At 43.8% G+C, this 23336-nt stretch overlaps 1 protein-coding gene across 10 annotated transcripts in view; it reads right to left on the bottom strand.

Annotated features, from left to right (window-relative positions):
* The window catches only part of fam53c (family with sequence similarity 53 member C), a 111257-nt gene that overhangs the window by 35636 nt on the left and 52285 nt on the right, over positions 1-23336 (bottom strand). For 9 of the 10 annotated variants that reach the window (XM_070878537.1, XM_070878535.1, XM_070878545.1 and 6 more), the window contains one exon: positions 16601-17421. In XM_070878537.1, the coding sequence (XP_070734638.1) occupies positions 16601-17421 (821 nt within the window). Of the gene's footprint in view, positions 1-14779; positions 14897-16600; positions 17422-23336 lie in introns of those variants that run through there. The other variant, XM_070878542.1, reaches the window with a different exon arrangement.

The raw sequence follows: 23336 nt of genomic DNA, 5'->3' as shown, positions 1-23336 counted from the left end.
CTACAGACAACTTAGTTTCACTTCAGGTATCATTCATTTAGCCCGAATTACCATGTAAAAGTTAGAGAATGTTCAAGTAAGATACATAAGATTTACATACACACAGAGAACGTCATCCCATTGTAACAAAGGTAATGCAATAATTGTGGGAGACTTTAATCTTCATATTGACTGGGCAAATCAAATTGGCAAAGGTAGTCTGGAGGATGAGTTCATGGAATACATTTGAGACAGCTTCCTAGAACAATATGTCGTGGAACCAACCAGGGAACAGGCTATTTTAGATCTTGTACAGTGTAATGAAACAGAGTTACCTAGTAATCTCATAGTAAAGGATCTCCGAGGGAAGAGTGATCATATTACAATAGAATTTCACCAAGTTTGAGAATGGAATATTTAAATCCAAAACTAGGGACTAGAAATTGGGTGCATTTGCACCTCCCGTTGGGGGACGCTAACGAGGCTCAAATGCATTTGCGACTCGGGCGCGGTGCTGACATCGACTCCCGCCATGTTGGGCAGGAGTTTTGCAGTGGCGCTGCAATGTTGTGCCCCGATCTGGTCACGTTATCACCATGCGCATTTTCAAAAGGCATTTGCTAAGGTGCCACATAAAATGTTGCTATGCAAGATAAGGGCTCAAGAAGTTGGAAGCAATATATTAGCATGGATAGAGGATTGGTTAACGGACAGAAAAGAGAGAGAGTAGGGATAAATGGGTCTTTTTCAGGTTTGCAGGCTGTAACTAGTGGGGTGCCGCAAGGATCCGTGCTTGGGCCTCAGCTATTTACATAATAATGACTTGGATGATGGGACTGAGTGTAATGTATCCAAGTTTGCTGATGATACAAAGCTAGGTGGAAAGTAAGCTGTGAGGGGGACACAAAGAGCCTGCAAAGGGATATAGCCAGGTTAAGTGAATGGGCAATAAAGGTGGCAGATGGAGTATAACATGGGGAAATGTGAGGTTATTCACTTTGGTAGGAAGAATAGAAAAACAGACTATTTTTTAAATGGTGAGAAACTATTAAATGTTGGTGTTCAGAGAGATTTAGATGTTCTCGTACAGGAAACACCCGTTAGCATGCAGGTACAGCAAGCAATTAAGGTGGCAAATGGCTTGTTGGCCTTTATTGCAAGAGGGTTAGAGTACAAGAGTAATAAAGTTTTGTTACATTTGTCAGGGCTTTTGTGAGACCACACCTGGAGTACTGTGCATAGTTTTGGTAGTCTTATCTGAGGAAGGATATACTTCCCTTGGAGGTGGTGCAAAGAAAGTTCACTAGATTGATTGCTGGGCTGAGAGGGTTGTCCTATGAGGGGAAATCGAGTAGATTGGGCCAATAACTCCCTGGAATTTTGAAGAATGAGAGATGATCTCATTGAAACAGGCAAGATTCTGAGGAGGGTAGATGCTCAGTGATTAGTTCCCCTGGTTGGAGAGTCTAGAACGAGGGGGGATAGTTTCAGGATAAGGGATAAGCCATTTAAGACTGAGATAAGGAGGAATTTCTTCATTTAGAGTGTTGTGAATCTTTGGAATTCTCTACACCAAAGGGCTGTGGATGCTGAATCGTTGAGTATATTCAAGGCTGAGATAAATTTTTGGACTCTAAGGGAAGCAAAGGATATGGGCAGGAAATTGGAGTTTAGTTCAAAGATCAGCCATGATCTTATTGAATGGCGGAGCATGCTCGAGGGGCCGTATGGCCCACCCCTGCTTCTAAACTCTTATAGGTCACAGATTAACTGGTATTCATTTTGGAAATGATTTTCCATCCCAATTTTAAACTGCATGGCAAGCATACAGCATACTTTTCATCAAAATCTGTGCTGCCAGCAATACAATGAGCTAATCGGCTCCTCCTGTGCTGAGATTTCTAAGGTTATATAACTATGCAAGTCTGGATGTGCAAACATTTTGTACACGAACAGATCTTGTTGGACTCAAGACAAGGTCCTGCTTGGGGGAATTCTAAGACTGTAGTACATTCAAGACATGCTGCAACCCAATAACAAACCCCAACTCACATGGACTAGGTGAGGAAAAATTGGGATGCTCACAATATCACTACACTTAGCACCCAAGGTAAAGCTTCCTCCCAGAAACCAAGTACAGGCATTTTGAGCGTGTGTGCGTCTGTTTGAGTGTGCGCGAGCGTGTGCCTGTTTGAGCTTGTGTGTATGTATATTTGAGCATGAGCGTGAGAAGTGTGTGAGCGCGCGAGTGAGCGTCTGCGTGCGCGAGCATGTGCGTGAGTGTGGTTAGAGACCTGGAATATTAGATCCTTCATTGAAACACCTGTGAACTCATCCCTTTTTGGCATGGAAGCAAGTCATCCTCGATATGAGGGACCGCTTATGATGATGGATATGGCATTTTGAAACAATCCAGATCCAAACCTGCTAAACGGAGGAAAACTGATGAGATCACAAACCTTGAATATATTCTTTGCTATCAAAATGTCAACCATTAAACTAAGTATTAACGTTTGGGTAATTGTTGAAAAAACAGGGCATCATCCTCAAAACGAGGGGAAGGGCTGCAGATCCAAAGTAAACTAGCATCATATGATCCAAAACAACCCGGCATCCCCTTAACTTTAAGCAGAGAGACGCGAGTAGGCTGCCAACGATCTCTCTACAGCAGTACACTGCTGTTCCTGGTCAAGTGGGGGAACTGCAAATGAGATTAGAGAGAATGCCAGGAATATCCATCCCACTTTAGTTATAAGCTGGACAAGAGAGAAAGAAAGAGTACTAAAGTACAAATTGCAAACTTTTACGGCCTCAAAACATTAATACTTTTGAAAGCAGAAGGACAGCTTTAAACCAAATGGTGATGCCAAAACAGCCAGTGAGTGGTGTACAGTAAAGCAGCTTGCTTTTGAGGGGATCGACACTTCCAGTCAATATTCGTATATATGTAGCCCAGATGGAAAGTAAAACCAAATATAAAATGTTCATAACTTCAGACCTAATTGCTACAGTACAAAAAGCATCTGAATCGGATCCCAGAACCTGCTCACAAGGAGGAATCTTCCGTTGTGTAGAAATACCACTTGGCTCGGTGCTTCTGTGGCAAGTTTTCAAACTCTAATTACACACGGTACAGAAACAGACTCACTGAATTCATGAGGTTTTTCAACTTGAGCATTACAAGCAGATGTCTCAAAGAGAATCCAGATACTTGAAGCTTTACAAAAGCAACGTTCTTAGTGAGAGGGACCGATAATTAGCCTGCTGTTTCTCCAGAGAAAGCGGCATCAAAAAAATCTGTAATTAGTGTCCTATATTACAAAGGGGCTGTTCAATGCTGAAATGATAACTATGGAAAGAAAAAGACTCTTGGTGCTGGGGAGGGTGGAGGGAGGGAAAGAGACAGACATACACAGAATATTTCAATGCAACTTTATATACAGGCTGAATACAACAGAAGTGCTGTCAAAGGCCTTTATGTTAAGCAATTCAAATTAGCCGAGTTGATCAAAGGTTAAAATTTATCTGCTTTTGCGAGAACACGATTTTGTTTTTGAAAGTGAGCATGTGGAAGATTTTCCATCACCATTAGTAAAAGAGTTCAGAACGAAAGGAATTTAGATGACAAACTGGCTTTCGTGAAAATTTTAAAATTTGGTTTGGGGCAATGTGTTGACATATTGTTTAACGACACAGGATATCATGGAAGAGAAGGACCCCTTCCCTAAACGATGGCCATGGGAGAGCTTTTGATCTTGGCTGTGTCAGTGCAAAGTGGTGTATGGAGGTCAAGTGCCTTCCCAAGAACATGCATAGGCCGCTACCTGATGGGGTGAAGGAGTTGGGGAATTAAGGACAACGCTGCAAATGCAGCACCAATGTTGTGCACCACAGCAATGGAGAGAATAGTTCAATTTCCTACGCTGGGCAAAGAGCCATTGTTAAGCAATCTGCTGTAGCACTTGGGGTATATGGAAGATCAAAATGGTGTCCAAAGAATAGCTCAAGATCACTCATCCTAAAATTATCCCTCATTTTGTTACTCGGTTATAAATCAATAGAAAACATGTGCTAGGTAGTGCCAGTAAACACGCATGTCACTGGCATTCACGCTAATAGCCACTTTGATAATCTTCTGCTTGTATCCAAATTTCCACAAACAGGAATCATCTACTTTCTGCAAACTTGTGGGCTGTAATGGCATTTTGCAATTAGTCCTTCGTTGTATTGCCAATACATTGCTGACCGACTAAAACAACCGTGCTGTGCAAATATCCATAAAGAATGAGGGCAGTAGTTTTTTGTTATCTGCATCGTTTTTGAAGCATGTCATGCCCACGACAGCAGTACAACTGCACCAAAATCTTATGCAACTAGTCCAGCTCAAATTAACTGCAGGCAAACTTTAAAGGGCTGCCAAAAACTGCACACAGCTTCCATCAGTGCAGACAGGTCAACACAAAACCACTTTCAGCAAAGTAACTTTCCAAAACCAAAGTTGCTCACTCATCAGGCCTTTCTGTCTTTGTGCTAGAACAGGAACTGTGATAATGGTTTCTATTCAAAATCAATACACTGCAGTTCTTCAACCACTGGCTTCTCAAATAAAAAAGACATTGCTTAGATTGGCTTGAGATCTAGGTATAGTAGGCTTATAGGGCAGAATGTACTTGCATGGTACAACACGAGCTTTCCACTATGGGTAGTTCATCTGGACAGTCTTATATTTGAATGCTAGTAGGGTTCATCCTGTCAAGGTTGGTGAAATGAGTGCCATATATCTTAGATAGGATGGAAGTAAAAAGAGGAAGGAAAAGAATACTACTTCTGGACCACCTGAAGAATTGGAGATCATATGGAGAACTGGAGAGAGAAGGACAAGACAGAGCGGTTTGCAGAAGAGAGAATTGAGCCACAACCTGGACTTCTGCAGACCACTGATGATGATGGATATCTTAGATTAAAAACAAAAAAAAGCTGGAAATAAACAGGTCAGTCAGAATCTGTAAAGAGAAAATACATGTTCTGACAGGTGTGTATAAGAGCGGCGTATGGCAGCCCTGGAGCAGCATGGCGCCCCGACCTGTGACACCATCAGCGGCAGGTCAGGGCCATAAAAAGAGCGGTGTGCGGCAGCCCTGGAGCAGCGTGGCAGTGTGCCACCGCAGGGTGCAGCATGAGCCGGTCCGAGAGGGCGACAGCTGGGAGGAGGGTGACTGGATTGGACATCGCCGTGGCCCAGGTCAGTGCTTGGAGCGCGGGCAGGTACAGCAGGAGCGACGAGGTCGGGGTGAATGAGCGGCGAGAGACTGTGAGCGACGTGGTCGGGGCCCAGGGACAGCACAGACCAGCCCACACTGCGATACATGCGCGCACTAGGTCCGCAGTCTCCAGTCATCTTGGTTAATCCTTGCCACTGGACCAAGACCTAGCTGTCAAGCCCGTGTGGTAGCTAGTGTGCAACAGCCACCACGTTAAAAAAAAAAGCCACGCACAGGCATTTTCCACCCTTCAATATGCAGTTCGGGACCTGGAATATTAGGTCCTTCATTGAAACATCTGTGAACATAACCCTTTTTGGCATGGAAGCAAGTCATCCTCGATTCGAGGGACCACCTAAGTAGAGACGACACTTCAAGGTTACACTCAAAACATCACACTTTGTATTTGTTATTTACCGATCCTGACTGACCTGCTGTGCAGTTCCAGAATTTTCTCTTTTTATTTCGGATTTCCAACATTTCCAGCTCTTCCTGTTTATTTTACCATTTAGCACAAACCTTGTGACAAGCCTGGACAGTCTCCTGCTGTGTCTCCACATCCTGTCCTCAAACATTCCCAGCTGTTTGGATGTCACATCGATTCCCATTTCAATTGAAAAACAGACCAAATGTGTGTCAAAGAGGAATTCCGTTATTAACTTCTCTCCCCACTACTCTTCCACCTAGATACTAGGAGTTAGACCCGAATCTTTGGCTGGAGGACTGTTTTTAAAAAAAATCAGGCTGGATATCGGCAGGCTACGTTAGCCGGGGCGCAACAATGGAGGTACCACAATTAGCGATAGTGCCCAAGCTTGGTGGGGGAGGGGGGGGCAGCAATGTAGGCACTATTGCCACTTCTAATTGCTGCCCTGTGACCCCTGCTGGAAAGTGCTGCGTGGAAATCAGGTGAAGACAGGTTTTGCTGTGCTGTCACTTGTGCTGGAACGGCCCACTAACATTCATTTTCTGGGTTCACACAGAACGGCTACTTTGGGTAAGAAATCGAGGACAACTGGTGGCTATGAAACTGTTCCCTAACCACAGTTAGTGTCTTCAGGAGCTGTGGGGAAAAAAATTGGGAAAAAGTTTCCAAAAAAGGCAAGATGCTACCCAAACAACACAAGCAAATTTCACTAAGATAATTACCACAACTTTCTCATGAGTGACAAACCAAAGCTTGTGTGGAGTAACAGATTACAAATTCACTTTACATCTGCGCTGTGATGTGCATTCTCATTTCAGTTGGTTGAGGTAATTTTAACCTAACCCGCCCAGCAGATAACTGACAGGATCAGATCGCCCATCTGATTTTACATCCCGCCCAATTTTACTCTCATGGACATCAGGTTCCCGACCGGCAAAGGTTAGTTTAAAATTACCCTCTTGGTGTCAGGCAAATGTCGCTGGCTAGTTGTACTTTCAGGAGCTTTTCTTTTCCCTATTACAGGATAGCAGATGAAGTAGGTGGAATTTAATTTGCCTTTGTGTGGCCAATGGATTACCCAATACTGTCAATGAAGACTCGCAAGGGTGATTGCCATTTTGACTGTACGTCGATGGGTGCAGCAATGTCACCAGTGGGAGGCCAGACTCATTTTGGTGATCGGGCCTAATTTAAATAACATTGGTGAACTGCCAGCACCAAACAAGCCCCGACAGACAGCTTGCAGATTGAGGGAGGGTGCAATGTAAGGGGTGGGGGCACCCCCGTGAAGCTATGGCAGTAGGGAGCGGCTGGACCTGCAATGAGCAGGACGGTTATTATGGGATCAGAAGCAATAACGGGAAAAATTAGTTTAAAAAAAACACCACTGCATGTTTGCCGCGTTACCTTTAAGGACCGCTGTCCGTTCATTTCCACAATGCCCCAAAATTAAATAGGGTCCCGATTTAAATAGATGCATGAGGTAGCATCATGCATGTAGATGAGAAAGAGTAGTGGGGAGGTCAATGGATCGATCAGGTAATTTGTAGTTTCACCCAACAGATCGTGGCATGCTGAAAAACCTCAGATAGCTATGTGGGTTGACTATATTCAGCAGAGCAGGCAAATTGAAACTAGGTTCAGAATGTCAACAAGTCAATGCTGCACACCTATCTACAAGAAGACATCCTATGTTTACCATGCACAACAGCTACAGCCCAAGGGCACAATCTCTCTGAAGCAATCCAGGTCTTGACATTCACATTCGTCCTTCCAGGAAAAAGGGCATTTACCATGGTCCGCGGGTGAGAGATACTGACTACCAGGTAATACCTCCCTGCACAGCTGCAGTGCACATCCCGATATATATCAGCTATAAAGAGCAGCATTGGCCAGGACTAGACTTGTCTGAGGAATAAAAAGGTGCTGCGGGGGGGGGGGGGGGGGGGGGCGCGCGGAGACAGAGACAAGCAAAAGGAGGACCTTTAAAAGCAACTCTTCCTAGTCACCTCCCTTCCCCAGTTCCATACACAAAAATGCCAGAGAATAGTTGCTACTTGTGAGTCATTTGACTTTAGAGAAACAAAGACAAAGCTTGAGCTGTTTATAACCAGCACCTGAACTCAAAAGAGCTGTAAAATTAACCCAGTGCATTTTATGGTATATTGACAAAATTATATTACATTATTGTTAGCTAATGAGAGTCCATTGCAGCACACCTGAAAATGTGGCCCCTAAGCATTACACTTCCAACTTGGTACATCAACCGAAGTAAACAGCTCTCAGGTTATTGTGACACAAAAGAGAACAGAGTCAGTGAATTTTTCCATCCACTGGAAACCATCACAGATTTTCCCTTTCCTAACCAGGGGCTGCAGCCAATTGTGGTACTCCTATCATCAAGATGGCCAATTATCAGCTAACTCAGCAGAGACCACAGATCCAAGTTGGGACCTCCGTGGTCTGTATGGCTCAGCTACTCATTGAAGCACTGAGGAAGAAGCTTTCCCAATTCTTGAATTTAATCCTTTAAGAGAATGCTCTTGGCCAATAAAAGCAAACAAAAAGCACTAATAAAATACCAATGTGAGAATACTGTAAATTGAACTGGACCACAGAAGATTCAAGAGTACCATTTCTATTTTGCAACCACAAACAAGAGTCTCAAAGTGCTTTATGAGAAAGAGCGGCCCAGAGGATTATTCAACAACAACTTGTATTTATATAGCGCCTATTGACGTAGTGAAACGCCCCAAGGTGCTTCACAGGAATATTAGGAGACAATTTGACACCGAGCCACCTAAGTAGAAATTAGCGCAGGTGACCAAAAGCTTGGTCAAAGAGGTAGGTTTTAATAAGCGTCTTGAAGGAGCAAGAGAGGTAGAGAGGTTTAGGCAGGGAGTTTCAGAGCTTGGGGCCTAGGCAACAAAAAGGTACAGCCACCAATGGTTGAGTGATTATAACCAGAGATGCTCAAGAGGGCAGAATTAGAGGAGTACAGACATTGCGGAGGGTTGTGGGGCTGGAGGAGATTACAGAGATAGGGAGGGGTGAGGTCATGGAGGGATTTGAAAATAAGGATGAGAATTTGGAAATCGAGGTGGTGCTTAACCGGAAGCCAATGTAGGTCAGCGAGCACAAGGGTGATGGGTGAGCAGGACTTGGTGCGAGTTAGGGCATGGGCAGTCGAGTTTTGGATCACCTCTAGTTTATGTAGGGTAGAATTTGGGAGGTCAGCCAGGAGTGTGTTGGAATAGTCAAGTCTAGGAGGTAACAAAGGCATGAATGAGTGCTTCAGCAGCGGATGAGCTGAGGCAGGGGCGGAGGCGGCCGTTGTTGTGGAGGTGGAAATAGGCGGTCTTAGTTATGCTCATTTCAGGGTCAAATATGACACCAATGTTGCAAACAGTCTGGTTCAGCCTCAGACTGAAGTTGGGGAGAGGGATGGAATCAGTGGCTAGGGAATGGAACTTGTGGCAGGGACTGACAAGGATGAAGGAAGAATGACAAGGGCATTCATTACCTGGCATGCTGCCAAAAGGTTAAGCAGTCAATTTCTCCCCCTTTCCTTCTGGTGCCACACACACCAAAGTTTCTCCTTCCGCTTTGCAAACCTTTCTGCTGGCAGAACCAAGATCAGGAACTTTCAGGAAATCGTAGGAGCCAGTCAGAGCACAAGCACATTGAGTTCCAGTCATCCGCCACAGTTGCCCACCGTACAATTTTTGGAATCATGAACTTGGTGTTTGTGAAAGGAGGAAAGAATTCTGCACGTCGGAGAATCAGCAGATCTCCAAGCAGTCATAGGGTTAAGGAGAGGGCGTCACTTCTCTAATCACTCAAGAAAAACAAGATCATAAAAAAGAGTCTATCCTACAGAAACTGTACTACAGTCAAGCAAGCCCCACCAAAATTCAGGCCAGTTTCCAAAACTTGTTTATTTATTTTTGGAATAATTAGCACAAGTCATTTTGCCTTTACATTCATTGCTGCAGACTAAATCAGAAGTTTAAGAACACTGAACCACAACCACATCAATTATGAAGGAACCTGGTTCCTTCCAAACTAAATACAGAGCCCTTATCACAGCTTAGTTATTAATCCAAGTACTGTACAAAGCAGTTGTCATTGTAGCAAATCGCCTCCTACTCATTCCCATGACAGAGAAAACAGATTACCTACCTTGTGGAGTCTTCATTCTTTGCATCGGTATTCTTCGAATGTTGGCCATCCTTCACATACCATGTTTCCAACCATCTCCCAGGCCCCAACAGGTTTATGTTCTGGTTTGGGATTTTGTGAAGTTTGTTTAGATCAGGTTCAGACTGAAATAAACTATTCTGACTCTGTCCAGTCAGGACAAGCAGAATGATATGTGGGCTGTTTAGCAGATGGCTATGTTCCTACAGTTTGTGAAGATGCCCAAATGCAGAAAAATGCAGTTTCTTAATTTTTTTTGCCTCTCGACCATCTCTTTGCTGTTCTTAGAGGGGAGGAGGCTTGGCAAACACATCCTACGATTGCCTCTTCCCGCAAGCACCTTTCAGTCCTGTATAATTCAGCATTCCCCACCTCAACTAATATGTTCAGTATTGGCTTAAATTTGAAGCTTAGTGCACCAGACACACATTCTGTTTTCCACTATTTGGAAACATAGAAAAGTAGGCCATTTGGCTCTTCGAGCCTGCACCACCATTCAATAAGATCATGGCTGAGCATTCACCTCAGTACCCCTTTCCTGCTTTCTCTCCATACTCCTTGATCCCTTTAGCCGTAAGGGCCATATCCAACTCCCACTTGAATATATCTAACGAACTGGCATCAACAACTCTCTGCGGAAGAGAATTCTACAGGTTAACAACTCAGTGAAGAAGTTTCTCCTCATCTCAGTCCAAAATGGCTTACCCCTTCTCCTTAGACTGTGACCCCTGGTTCTGGACTCCCCCAACATCAGGAACATTCTTCTTGTATCTTGCCTGTCCAGTCCCGTCAGAATTTTATATGTTTCTATGAGATCCCCTCTCATTCTTCTAAACTCCAGTGAATACAGGCCCAGTCGATCCCGTCTCACCTCATATGTCAGTCCTGCCATCCCAGGAATCAGTCTGGTGAACGTTCGCTGAACTCCCTCAATAGCAAGAACGTCCTTCCTCAGATTAGACGACCAAAACTGAACACAATATTCCAGGTGAGGCCTCACCAAGGCCCGGTACAACGGCAGCAAGACCTCCCTGCTCCTATACGCAAATCCCCTAGCTATGAAGGCCAACATGCCATTTGCCTTCTTCACCGCCTGCTGCACCTGCATGCCAACCTTCAATGACTGATGTACCATGACACCCAGGTCTCGTTGCACCTCCCCTTTTCCTAATCTGCCGCCATTCAGATAATATTCTGCCTTCGTGTTTTTGCCACCAAGGTGGATAACCTCACATTTATCCACATTATACTGCATCTGCCATGTATTTGCCCATTGACCTAACCTGTCCAACTCACCCTGCAGCCTCTTAGCATCCTCCTTACAGCTCACACCGCCACCCAGCTTAGTGTCATTTGCAAACCTGGAGATATTACTCAATTCCTTCATCTAAATCATTGATGTATATTGTAAATAGCTGGGATCCCAGCACTGAGCCCTGCGACACCCCACTAGTCACTGCCTGCCATTCTGAAAAGGACCTGTTTATCCCAACTCTGCTTCCTGTCTGCCAACCAGTTCTCTATCCAATCCACGTCAACAGATTACCCCCAAAACCATGGAGACATAGTTGATATTTTCCCATAGAATTTAAAAAGATATTATTTTATCTACTGTGTTTTTTTAATTTCAAAATAAAAACGATTTCCCCCAATGCAGCTGCAATAACATCACATTTTGGGGGGGGGGGGGGGGGGGGGGGGGGGAAGGCAGGCAGAAGAGGATAGAATTTGAGAAGGAATTATGTTAAGTAAAAAAAAAAAAGTTAGTATCACGAGCCTGGAATGTGGTATATTTTAAGCAAGCTGTATTTAGTTCAAAGTTGGTTATATAAAAGAACACAGCACATAACCCATCGTGTGCGACTGGCAATACAGGTGGGCATTTGTGCTCACAGTAACAACAAAGACCAAAGTTTTCTTCTCATTAATAAAGTTCAGAATATACCATGATGGGCCAGTGTGACCACACAGAATCGCCTAAACAGTCTCTTGTAAGATAAAACAGAGCAGAAGTGAGCTTTGACTTGAAAACCTGTGCCTGTTGGTTTGTGGATAACCCAGTGAAGTTGATAAGAATTTTTATATAAGTGAGTGTTAAAGACTGTGGTTTCAGCTTGCCTGTCCACACGCTGCTGGCCTTTAACACTGCAATTCTGGTACCTTACATAATGCTCGTCAAAATTTATGATAATGGAAAAAAAATGACCAGTAAAATAGGTTTTTTTCTAATGAAGGGAAGTGGGTGCATGAAGCAGAGAGGCACTGGCTTCCTGTTTGTAACTTTTAAATATATTTGGCATTATCAGAGAAGGGTGGGTGGAAATAGCATGCAAAGAACCACTTATAAAATTAGGTTAAAAAGAGGTTACGAAAATATCCGAAGATTCAATAATGCAGCTGAAGAAAATACATACATTTTTTTTTATAAAGTGTGCAATAGCATCGACTGTGTAGACATTTCCTTTCAATAAGAATCCAAATGGTTCTTCCGCCTGCTCCACTCTCCATTGGTAGTGCTTGCCATAGATCTACCTCCTGCCGCACTAACAGAAGATCACAGCACTATGATCAGACATGCAGCTAAGAGTTGTCCATATGCAGGGAGGAGAAAGGAGCTGGGGTATGCTGATACTTCCACTTTTTGCACTGGGTCCAACCAGTAGATTTGCCAGAGCAACTCATTCAATTTAGAGAACAAAGTTAAAAGGGCAGGTACTTCTGAAGCACGGACTCATTTCACCTGGCATACTGAATCCAGGGCTGTTCCTACTGTTGCAAGTAGACTGCCCCTTAAATACATATCTCCATCTGTACAATTTACATTTGTAACATCTCCCATCTAATAATCACAATAAGATGTTTGTGTGTTTGTTACCAAGATTGGGGATCTTCGTCCCTATCCAGTTAATTACATTAAAAAAAAATTTTTAATTCTTCCGGTGTGGGTGTCACTGGCAAGGCCAGCATTAATTGTCTATCCCTAATGGCCCTTGAGAAGATGGTGGTGAGCCGCCTTGGACTGCTGCAGTCCGCGTGAAGGTATACCCACAATGCTGTTAGGTAGGGAGTCCCAGAAGGCGGCTTACCACCACCTTCTCAAAGGGTCATCAGGGATAGGCAATTAATGCTGGCCTTGCCAGTGATACCCACACCGACAATGAAGGAACAGCGATATATGTCCAAGACAGGATGGTGTGTGACTTGGGAGGACAACCTGGGAAGTGATAGTGTTCCCATGCACCTGCTGCCCTTCCCTCTGATGATGACGACTTTTTAATAAAGGGAACTGCGATTTAAAACAGCTCTAGGATTCTGCTGAACTCACTGTAAAGTACACATCAGTACAAGCCAAATTAAACCAGGAACCACTGCATAATGCCCAAGAGCAACATGCTATGCAAATAAGTAGTTATCAATCAATGTCCATTGCAACATTTTATATAAACTATTTTGAAATAGTTATGAGAAGTAATGATCCAAGTCAGGACATGTTGAGTACTGTGTAAAAGGATCTAAGCTTTTATTAAGTGCTCATCCATTAAGTAGCTGAACTACAGTAGGGCTGTAGACAGGGTTGGTGCAGGAAGTGATATAGGGGCCAAGTTGCCACATGATTTGCGCCTGATTTTTTTAGGAGCAACTGGTGGAGAACGGACTATCTTAGAAATCGCAATTCTCCACATTTTTTTTTCTGCAGTTCGAGTGAGGTAGAACAGTTCTACTTTGGAACAGAATTTTTTCTTCAAAAGGGGGCGTGTCCAGCCACTGACGCCTGATTTCAAAGTTTCCACAGTGAAAACGTACTCCAAACTAAAGTAGAATGGAGCAAGTGAAGATTTTTGTAGAACTGAAAAAACCTGTTCTACACATTAAAAAATCAGGCGCAGGTTACAAATTAGGCGTCCAGAACGAGGTGGGGGGGGGGGGGGGGGGGAAGGGAAGTAATTAAATTCTACAATCAATCCTTATTTATACTTCTACAAATATTATACAAACAAATCCAACCTGAATAAACATTTATAAGCAAAGAAAAGATTAAATAAACCATCTTCCTACCTGTGTGAAAGTGCTTCAGCCATCGTTCGTTCCCGTGGGGGGTGGGGAAGGAAACTGCCGTTTGTTGCCGCGGAGGGGAGGGAGGGGAAGGAGACAGCGGTTTGTTGGCGTGGAGGGGAGGGAGGGGGAGGAAACCGCCGTTTGTTGCCGTGGAGGGGAGGGAGGGGAAGGAGACAGCGGTTTGTTGCTGCCGCGGAGGGGCGGGGGGGGGGGGGGGGAAGGAGACAGCGATTTGTTGTCGTGGAGGGGAGGGAGGGAAAGGAGACAGCGGTTTGTTGCCGTGGAGGGTGGGGAGGGGAAGGAGACAGTGGGAGGGGAAGGAGACAGTGAGAAGGGTAGCCTCAGTGCTGATGGCAATGTGCTTTTATTAAAAAATTAAACAGCTACAAAGAACTACAAAAATGGCCGAGTGCCAATGTTTCCTTCACACTGCGCGTGCGCGAACGCTCCAACGTGCACGCGCAGCGTTGCCAGCAGGAAAAAAACTAATTTAAATAGTACCCACCCCCTCCCACTTACAAAATCGGCGCGGGTGTAGGCTCCGCCCCCCTGGGCACCGCGCCAAACAGACAAGGAGCTGCAAAGCGCTCGAGAATAGCGCGTTTTTTTTCTGGCGCCGTTTTCGGCGCGAAAAACGGGCGCCCAGCTTGGAGGGGCGCCTGTTTTTTATCCTGTGGAAACTTGGGCCCATAGAGTGGTTGAAATTATAAGCTAGGAGTCAGATAGCAAGGTCTTGATTTTATAGGGGTGTATGAAGATTTCTGGCAACTGGTCCATGAATTTTAGGCAGGTAAGAACCAAGACTTGCTTGAATAGTTATTCCAATAATCCTGGCAATTCTGCCTAACGCCATAAAACCAAGCAACATAGAGGCAGGTCTATACTAATGCAGGACATCCACCACGATACCACAGCATCCTCGTTTCTGCAGTCCCGCACCACACAAGCTATTTTGGAGGACGTGCCTGCTGTTCTGAAAAGGAAATTATTTGTAATTGCACTACTAACTGATGCAGATCCTCAAGATCTCTTGCAGAAGCTGCATAACATAACTGTGCCAGTGCCTTTAAAAATAGTTACAACTTGTATTTATATAGCACCTTTAAATGTAGTAAAAGGTCCCAAGGCGCTTCACAGGAGAGTTACAAGACAAAACAAAAAAATGATGCCAAGCCACACAAGAAGAAATGACGGCAGATGACCTTACATGCCTTATTATGCACTATCTGCATAGGATTTTCCTTTTTCTTTTTAAGAACAAGCTTCAAATGGCAATTAGAGATTTATAAAGCCAGAGTTTCCATCTGCAGTAATCTCTAAATTATATAAATGCAGCCACTTGTGGCTAGGCGTGCTGCTAGAGTTGGCTTAAAGGAATGGAGCGTCTTCACTGCAAACACGAATGGAGGAATTTGCTTTCTGCTTAGTATAGTTTTGTATTGATCCAGTGTAATATTTATATAGCATATCCCAGCAAGTTGTCCTGCAAACAAAACCGCATGAGCATCACGATGCAACAATAATTTATTTCCCTGTAGAAAGTGCCAATTCAGTTGCAGTAACTCAGTGCCCACTGTCTACACAGCACCAACTCCTGAAATTGTGCTGCAGCAGTCAAATTACAATAATTAAAATTACTGGGCTCAGTTCTAAGTGCCTTAATATGCTTCCACTTCTGGCATTTTCAAAGTGTTGCAGTTCACTTTCTGAGCAATGGGTAGAATTTTTAGATTTCTTGGTCATCAACAGTAGGGACTCCAGCAGTAATTCTTGAGGTACTCCACTCAGTACATCTCCCCATCCCAACATCACTCCTTTAGCCAGTACCCATTGGTTCCTCTCGGAGCTAATTCCATATTATCCTCCAAGTAGTACCTGGGATACATATACATACATAATAAGCTTGTGTAGCAGCCTTTCATATGGAATTTATCAAAAGTTTTCTGGAATTCGAGGTACACTTTTTCAACATTCACTTGGCACTTTCGGCACACAATGGAAGCGAAGGGAGAAGAAGGGGGCAGTAAGTCTGTACAATATGGAAAAGGCAGAAGAGGTGAAAAAGTGAAAAGGCATCAGAAGCAGGGGTATAGTGAACATGAGAACCTGCACTCCAAGCTCTAAACTACCAGTGAGTAACACCGTGGAAGATCTGCTAGTTGGTATTTAAACTCTACAAGTACTTTGCTTTTAGCAGTTTGTTGTGAAGTTTTGGTAGATTTAGCTTGCTACCACCTTTCCCATTACAGGGCTTAAAATTAACACCAGCCGTCTTGACCGAAATCAATTATCTTAATTTAGATGCACAGGAAGCATTTTTTAAAAAGGCAGTTTATAAAAAGCATAATCTTTAGTTGTCGTCAGTTTGATGGTATAGAATTTGTAATGTTTAAAAACAACAGGATCCATAAAGATCAGAAGTTGCTGAGTGACTTGATGATACTGGAGTTTTGATTTGGAGCTTTTCTGTTTATTCGAAATATGTTATTAGTATGGGGGGGCGGACATTTTTTTATTTTTAAATCTAGCACTTCCAGGTCTGAACTCAGACCCTTAAAATAGTTGGGTGTATTCATGTTGCATGTTGTTTTACTGCGGATTAACGGAGGGATTTATTCTCTTCTCCTCCTCCTCCCACCTCCCCCCCCCCCCCCCCCCACACACCACCAGCACATACCTGGTTCATCTTGAAGAAGTCCAAAGCAGGCCTTGTCCAGCGGACATCCTCGTCATGCCTCCGTTTTATACCACACTTGCGTTCGTTTAAGTCACAGGGCTGGGAGTGACTCCGCAACAGGCCCTGCTGCCGTCGGTTCATCTCTGGAGTGGAGGAGGGTGTGCTTTTGGCTGACAGCAGACATCTTGCTGCCTCCCGAATGTGCACCGGGGACAGTGAGAAGCGCCTTTGAGGAATGAATGTGCACTGCTCAGGCAAAATGCACTGCACGCCCAAAAAAGTTCTCTCGCCGATATCTGTGGAATGGTTGTTTGGTGACAGCATCCATGGCAACGGAGATTCAGGCGACGCCGTGAGACTGGAAAATGTGAAACTGCTGGTGTTCGAGTGGAGGCCAGAGTTGGGCAGCTGCTGAAGACCGAGGCTGGTGGGACGCTGAGTTGGGTTACAGAGCTGTGCACCTGCATTTCCACCACTGTTGCAGCGCCGTTTGACAGGAGTCCATACCTTGGATCCGATTGGCTTCCACAGAGACCTGCAGCGTGACAGGTCTTCTGGCACAGAGAGTGATCGACAGTGTCTTTTGGTCGGTGGATCTGGCAGTGAGGCAAAACTCTCCGTGAACTGCAAGTCACTCAGATTCCCCACCGACGTGCTTGTTACGTGACCCATCCATGTACTTGTTGCCTGACCTGTCCACAAGGATTTATTCTGACTGGAAGAGTCAATGCTGTTTATGTTATAACTTGTGAGTGAAGGGTACCCCATATTCACCGGCAATTCGGCGTTTGAAGTGTCTAATACATTCCACTTCCTTTCCTCTGCAAACAGAAAGTAGGGAAAAACATTCAGTAATACAATGTCATGAAAGCATCAACAAAGCATTTCAGCGCTGACTTCTCCTGAAGACACCAACTCATTGGGGGTATTGTATCAATGAAGGACGACTAAGCCTGATCATTTCCTCACCAGACTTCCGTATTTCTGGGCATCTGAGCATGGGTCACTGAACAGCAATTGGGAGCAAAAACCCGAGCTGAGTTTTCCCTTTCCCAGCTTGGAGACCAATTGTAGCATTTTAACTGCTGTCCCAGTTGAGATCAGCTAATGCAGCTTGGATTGGGAAGAGAACCTGGAGCCTCCTTGTCTGTTTGACTTATCAAGTGCAATCTAGGAGAGTAGTCAAGGTGACATTTTTATGCCCCCCTCTCATTTAGCTTATTTTCCTGGGCTGTCCAGCAAAGATTATGAATCTATTTTGTGGAGATTAAGGTAGAACCAATAAATTACTCTGGAAACATAACTGCAGTAAGTTTTGGAAGAATGTGCATGTTATAGCAGGGAAGAGGTATCTTTTCTAACTTCCTAGGAAATTAATATAAAAACACTTTGCAGTGGAAACCATGTAGGAGTAGCAATAGATAATCAAACGGTCCTCCCACTGAAATGAGGTGCGCATGCAGAAGGGTATCATTGGGTGATGAGAATTAAGCCAGTATGTTGACTTTGATAACCAAGTAAATGATAGGAAGTGAGTACTGTGACTGGGTACGGATGGAGTTACCTAGGGAAAGGAGATGTGGAAGGTCATCATCAAATTGACTCCACTTTTTTATCCGCCCAGCCAACATCACCACTGCGTGCAAGCACACAACAGTTTGGAGAGTTGAGTAAGTATTCAGGGGGTTTCATTTTGATTTCTTCACCGCTCCGGCAGCCTGGCCTTTGCATTTTGTGTAGGTGGGCAGGAGAGCAAGACAGCAGGATACAAAAAAAAACGCAGAGCAGCAACAACCATTTCTGAACAATCCACAGAACAGTAGAGAATAAGACCTCCCATGGAATTTTAAGATGGAAAAATTGGCTGCGTTGCAAAAGTGTTTATGATCAACTTTCTGATTTTAACAATTCAAAACCAATTGCATATTTATGGCATAAGGAGGACAAAATTAGAAAACTATTTAATTGTTTATAGTTGTGGACAAAATAATATTGCGAACAAACTACAAACCACAGGTCATGTGACACAGTATCTGCTTTCTGCATTCTGTGCTGTGTCATTTGTGCAGGAACCTCAGCTGATAGCCAGTTCGCCCACAAACATGGCCTCTTCCCATTAGAACACTCGGTCTCGAGTCTTACAGTACTTCTGAATGAAAATAATTTTCACTTCAAACAATTCTTGATCTTTTATTTACATAAAGATACAGGTTATACTGTATCAAACTGCTCACCCTCTCCAAGGCTTGGATCAATAAACTGAACACCAAATAAATGCTAGCATTTTTACAACTTGCCATCAAGTCTTGAGCTCTCTAATGGCCTGGTGAGTAAAGCTAGCTCCCAGTATTGTGCTAAGCCATACTGAATAGAAATACCAAAGTTCAGTTTATAGTTTATGTTGATCTAGCTTATCTCTGGTGGTTGGCGGAGTCCTGCAATTAACCTCAGGGCCCCAGTTAAGGAGGACAAAATAAGTTAGTATTCCTGCTCCTGATGGTTATCTAGGGAATCTCATTGGAAATTGGGTGCATTTGGACATCTGACAAGGACAGGATTGGATTCTTGTGATGCTACTGTGATCAAAAAGCCTGCCAACACTCCATGTGTAGTCTCACATGTGAAGACTGACCACTTGGGTGAGGAACTTCTCGCTGCCTGTGGAACTATAAATCGTCAGCGGCTTCAGGAAGTGAGGGAGAAAAACTAGAGCAGAATTTCTTTTAATTAGACACCTCTGCCCGAGTGTAGCTAATCCTCACTTAGTCCCGTTGACGACAACCACCCAGTGATAAACTGATCAATAAATGTCAGCTTATCGACACACCCATTTGGAAGTGTTCCAAAGCCAAATATTTGCATCAATGTTGGGGTTGATTGTGATCAATGCTATGAGAAGGTGGTCACCACCGCCATCTTATCGTGTTTCAAAGCTTCCTGTAACATCTGACGTTTCCATGAATGGAAGAATGCAGTATCATTTTATTGAGTCATTTCCACACCCATTGTTTTTATGCTATGTTTTAGCAACCAGTCGATTAAAATCTAACTGCTATTGCATTACAAAATTTGGCGAGTTAAAACAATTAACGTACCAAAAATCAAGTAGTAACTTGGCTCAGTTGGTAGTACTTTGTCTGCACGTGATCTCATTAGGACTACAGCACATAATCTCGGTTGATACTTCATTGCAGTATTGAAGGAATGTTTCATTATCAGGAGGTGCTGTTTTTCAAATGAGATCTTCATTGAGGCTTTATCTGGCTGTTTTGGTGATTCAGGATGTTAAGGATCCTGTGGCAGTATAGTATGTAAAATGTGGATTTGATTTTGCCATTGCTCTTGCATAGGTCCAAGTTTCATTCCTAGTCTTGTTTTTTTTTTGAGAGTGTCTACAATTGGCCACTGGACAAAAAGAAAAATTGTTCTGGTCACTATTTTTCTCACACTGTAGTTGTGTGGACAGTGTGTCAGGTTCTGCTGTGATGAACCCCTCCCAATTCAGTATGACAAGCTCAGCCACCTACTCACTACACAAAACAAGGGATGCGTGTGTGCGCGCATTTGTGGGGGGTGGGGAGGCCAAGGGGTTTGCTTCCTATAAAACAATAAGCCAGTTAGAGTTGCTGCTTTCACGAAAGCAAGGGGGGGGGGGGGGAAACGGGGCAAAATTTAGAATTTGGGAGCTTTCCCTCCCCTTAAACTATTTAATGCTCCTCCAGCAGCCTCTACCAAATATTGCTGACTGTTCAAGGGAAAAGGCAGGTGCTGGTTTAACCTAAGGCACCATAGATCTATTTGTACAGTCTCCTGAGGAGCTTTATCAAAAGTTTGACTTTATGCTTTCACTTTTATACTGAGCAAAGGTTGCAGTGAAATGTGGTCAGACCCAGATGGTACATCACAGGTGTATAGATTGTTTTAAATTGTGATGTGTAGTACTGGAAGCTTCAAGTAATTGAATTGCAGAATTTGCTAGTCCGGCTGTTTGAGCTGTTCCGGTATATAAAGTGGAACAGTGGTGGGGTTTGTGTTCTCCATAAAAACCCAGTCTCTGCTGATGTGCATGCGCACGCGCACCCCCACCTCCCCCCGTGCTGCGCCCAGCCCCATTTACTTCTTGGGTGGGAAATTGCTAATCCCAGCTAGATCCTCGAGAAGCCAAAGTGAGGGGGAAGTCTGAGGACTGGGGACTTAGTGGCAAAATATGGGGTAGTACTGATTTCCTCCAGTGAGCCAGGCTGATTAGCCATGCTAGTTGGGGAGGATTAGTTCTTTATTTTTGTTGGAGGGAGGTGAGAAAGTGATGGAAATTAAAGAAATTTTGCTTTTGTAAGTCTGTCCTAGTGGTCTGTAAAGGAGTCAGTGTTGGCTTAGTGATAGCACTCTCGCTTCAGAGTCAGAAGGTTGTGGGTTCAAATAATCTAGGTTGATACTTCAGTGTAGTCGTAAGGAGTTCTGCAATGTTGGAGGAACAGTCTTTCGGTTGAGACATTCAACTCAGGTAGACCTAAAAGATCCCATGACACTATTTCGAAGAGGAGCAGGTAAATTCACCCTAGTGTTACAGCCAATATTTATCCCTCAACCAACATCACTAAAATAGATTATTTGGTCATTATCACATTGCTGTTTGTGTGACGTTGCTGGCTGTCATATTGCCTGCAAGAGTGAATAGATTTCAAAACAATTTCTTTGGCTGTAAAGCCCTTTGGGATGTCCTGTGGTTGTGAAACACTACATAAATTCACAATTTCTCTTTCTTTCTTTTTGGTTAATGCGGGTTACCCCAATTTATACTTTTGGCAGAATAGTGAGAAAGACTTGCATTTATGTAGTGCCTTTCACGACCACCAGATGTCTCAATGCACTTTACAGCCAATGAAGTACTTTTGGAGTGTAGTTACTGTGTAATGTGGAAAACAGCCAATTTGCACACAGCAAGCTCCCCACAGCAAGCTCCCACATAGCAATATGATAAAAAAAAAGATTATCTGATCATTATGATATTAATTGAGGGGTAAATATTGGCCAGGATATCGGGGATAGCTCCCCTGCTCCTCTTCGAAATAGTGCCATGGTATCCTTTATGTCCACCTGAATGTGAGTGAAATCCCACTCTGCCCTATCTAAAATGCTGGATATTTCAACAGTTCTGGGACCACTCCCTCTGCAGAAGACATCCTTGCCAACCAGTTGTCCAATACAGCTAAATAGTTTAGAGAGAGAGAGAGAGAGAGAGCGAGCAATGGCAAATCAAGTCCACATTTAACAGCCTCAACAGCAGCAGTTTCAGCACAACAACCATCATTAACCCATTCAAATTTGGGTCATACAAGCAGGGAGGATGAACTCTTCTCTTTAATCTAACTATTCTCCAAGACTTTGCCATGTGTATGCTTGCTATCAAAAACATGCGTTTGCAAGTACATTACTTTTCATAAAAATAAGGGCCTTCACTTCTTCCATTATCCACATATAGCTATACCTTGAAGTGATCTTACTGGTTTTCATATCTAAATCATTCTGTTTTTAACCATAGCTTTGTAAGTAGGATGACAGTGGGATACAGTTTCTCAATTAGCATTGCTCAACAAGAGTTAGGACAGGGGCAATCCCCTTTCCTTGGGATGAACCCTGCCCACTCTTGCGCAAAATTATTCAACCCAGTAAGAGGCCGTCAATTTTAAACACCAATGCCTCCATAATCTAAAACACCTTTCTTGTGCCAAGCACAGGAAGTCACACCGGTGCCACACCTTCTCTACATACAAGTCTGTAGAACACTGATTGATCAGATAAATATAAAGCAGTACTTGGATCAGCAAAAATGTTGGAACGCAGCACAGCTTGTTTGGCATCCTCTGGGTTGTTATATTGTGAGGGATGAGGAAAGAGAAGAATGTAGCAGTAAATCAGCTTTTCACAACCAATAAAAGGCTTGTGCCGAAAATAATCCATTGCTCGTTTTATATGCAAGTCAAGAAAATCGGAGTTAATAAAACAATCTGTGTTCTCCCAATGGTTCAGCTGGTGAAGTTGCAAATGGCTGAAGCAGAGAGACCAGGAAAGCCCAAGGTTTGTTTACTAATGTGTGTATAATCAGCTGGGGTAACAATATGTGCATTACAATTGGTCTCAGCACATGTGGGACAGGACGGTACAGGAAGGACAAGAATCAATATTCAGTAACCGCTGCTTTTTGGGGGTCAGCCAGTTCTTATACATGTCTGGAAACCACTACCTTTCTTAATAGTTTCTAAACCAAGCTACTGAGAAATACACACAGTTGCAACTTCAGTTTGCCTGATGAGGAATACACACACCCTCCCCATAGGAACACAAGGCTGGAAACCAGGTGCAGGTTGGCAAGAACCAAGAACTGAGGACTCAAACTGTGCACAGGAGTACTACTAAAGTTTGACCAGCTAAGACAATATAGCAGGGCACTGAATCTTCCTACTGGTTATCCAGTGGGATCACACTGCTGGTTGGGGCTTTGGCTTGCAGTTATCTGAAACAAAGTAGGTTATCTTAGGACCACTTGACTCTACTTACTTTCACCTACCCCCCAAAACAGCGGAAGCAACATTCCCCCAAAGCTGCGCGGGCACACATCAATCGGGAGGTCTCACGCAGGACGCTCACCAGCTGTTGGTGCTGGAGAAGATACTGTGCAGAAAATTTAAAGGGACCGCGCATGGAAAAAAAATTATAGGGAACATTGAGCTGAAGA

Source organism: Pristiophorus japonicus, chromosome 4 (assembly GCF_044704955.1).
Source record: "Pristiophorus japonicus isolate sPriJap1 chromosome 4, sPriJap1.hap1, whole genome shotgun sequence".
NCBI classification, from domain to species: Eukaryota; Metazoa; Chordata; class Chondrichthyes; family Pristiophoridae; genus Pristiophorus; species Pristiophorus japonicus.
The sequence above is the reverse complement of the archived record's forward strand: the minus strand, read 5'-3'. Positions and strand labels throughout refer to the sequence as shown.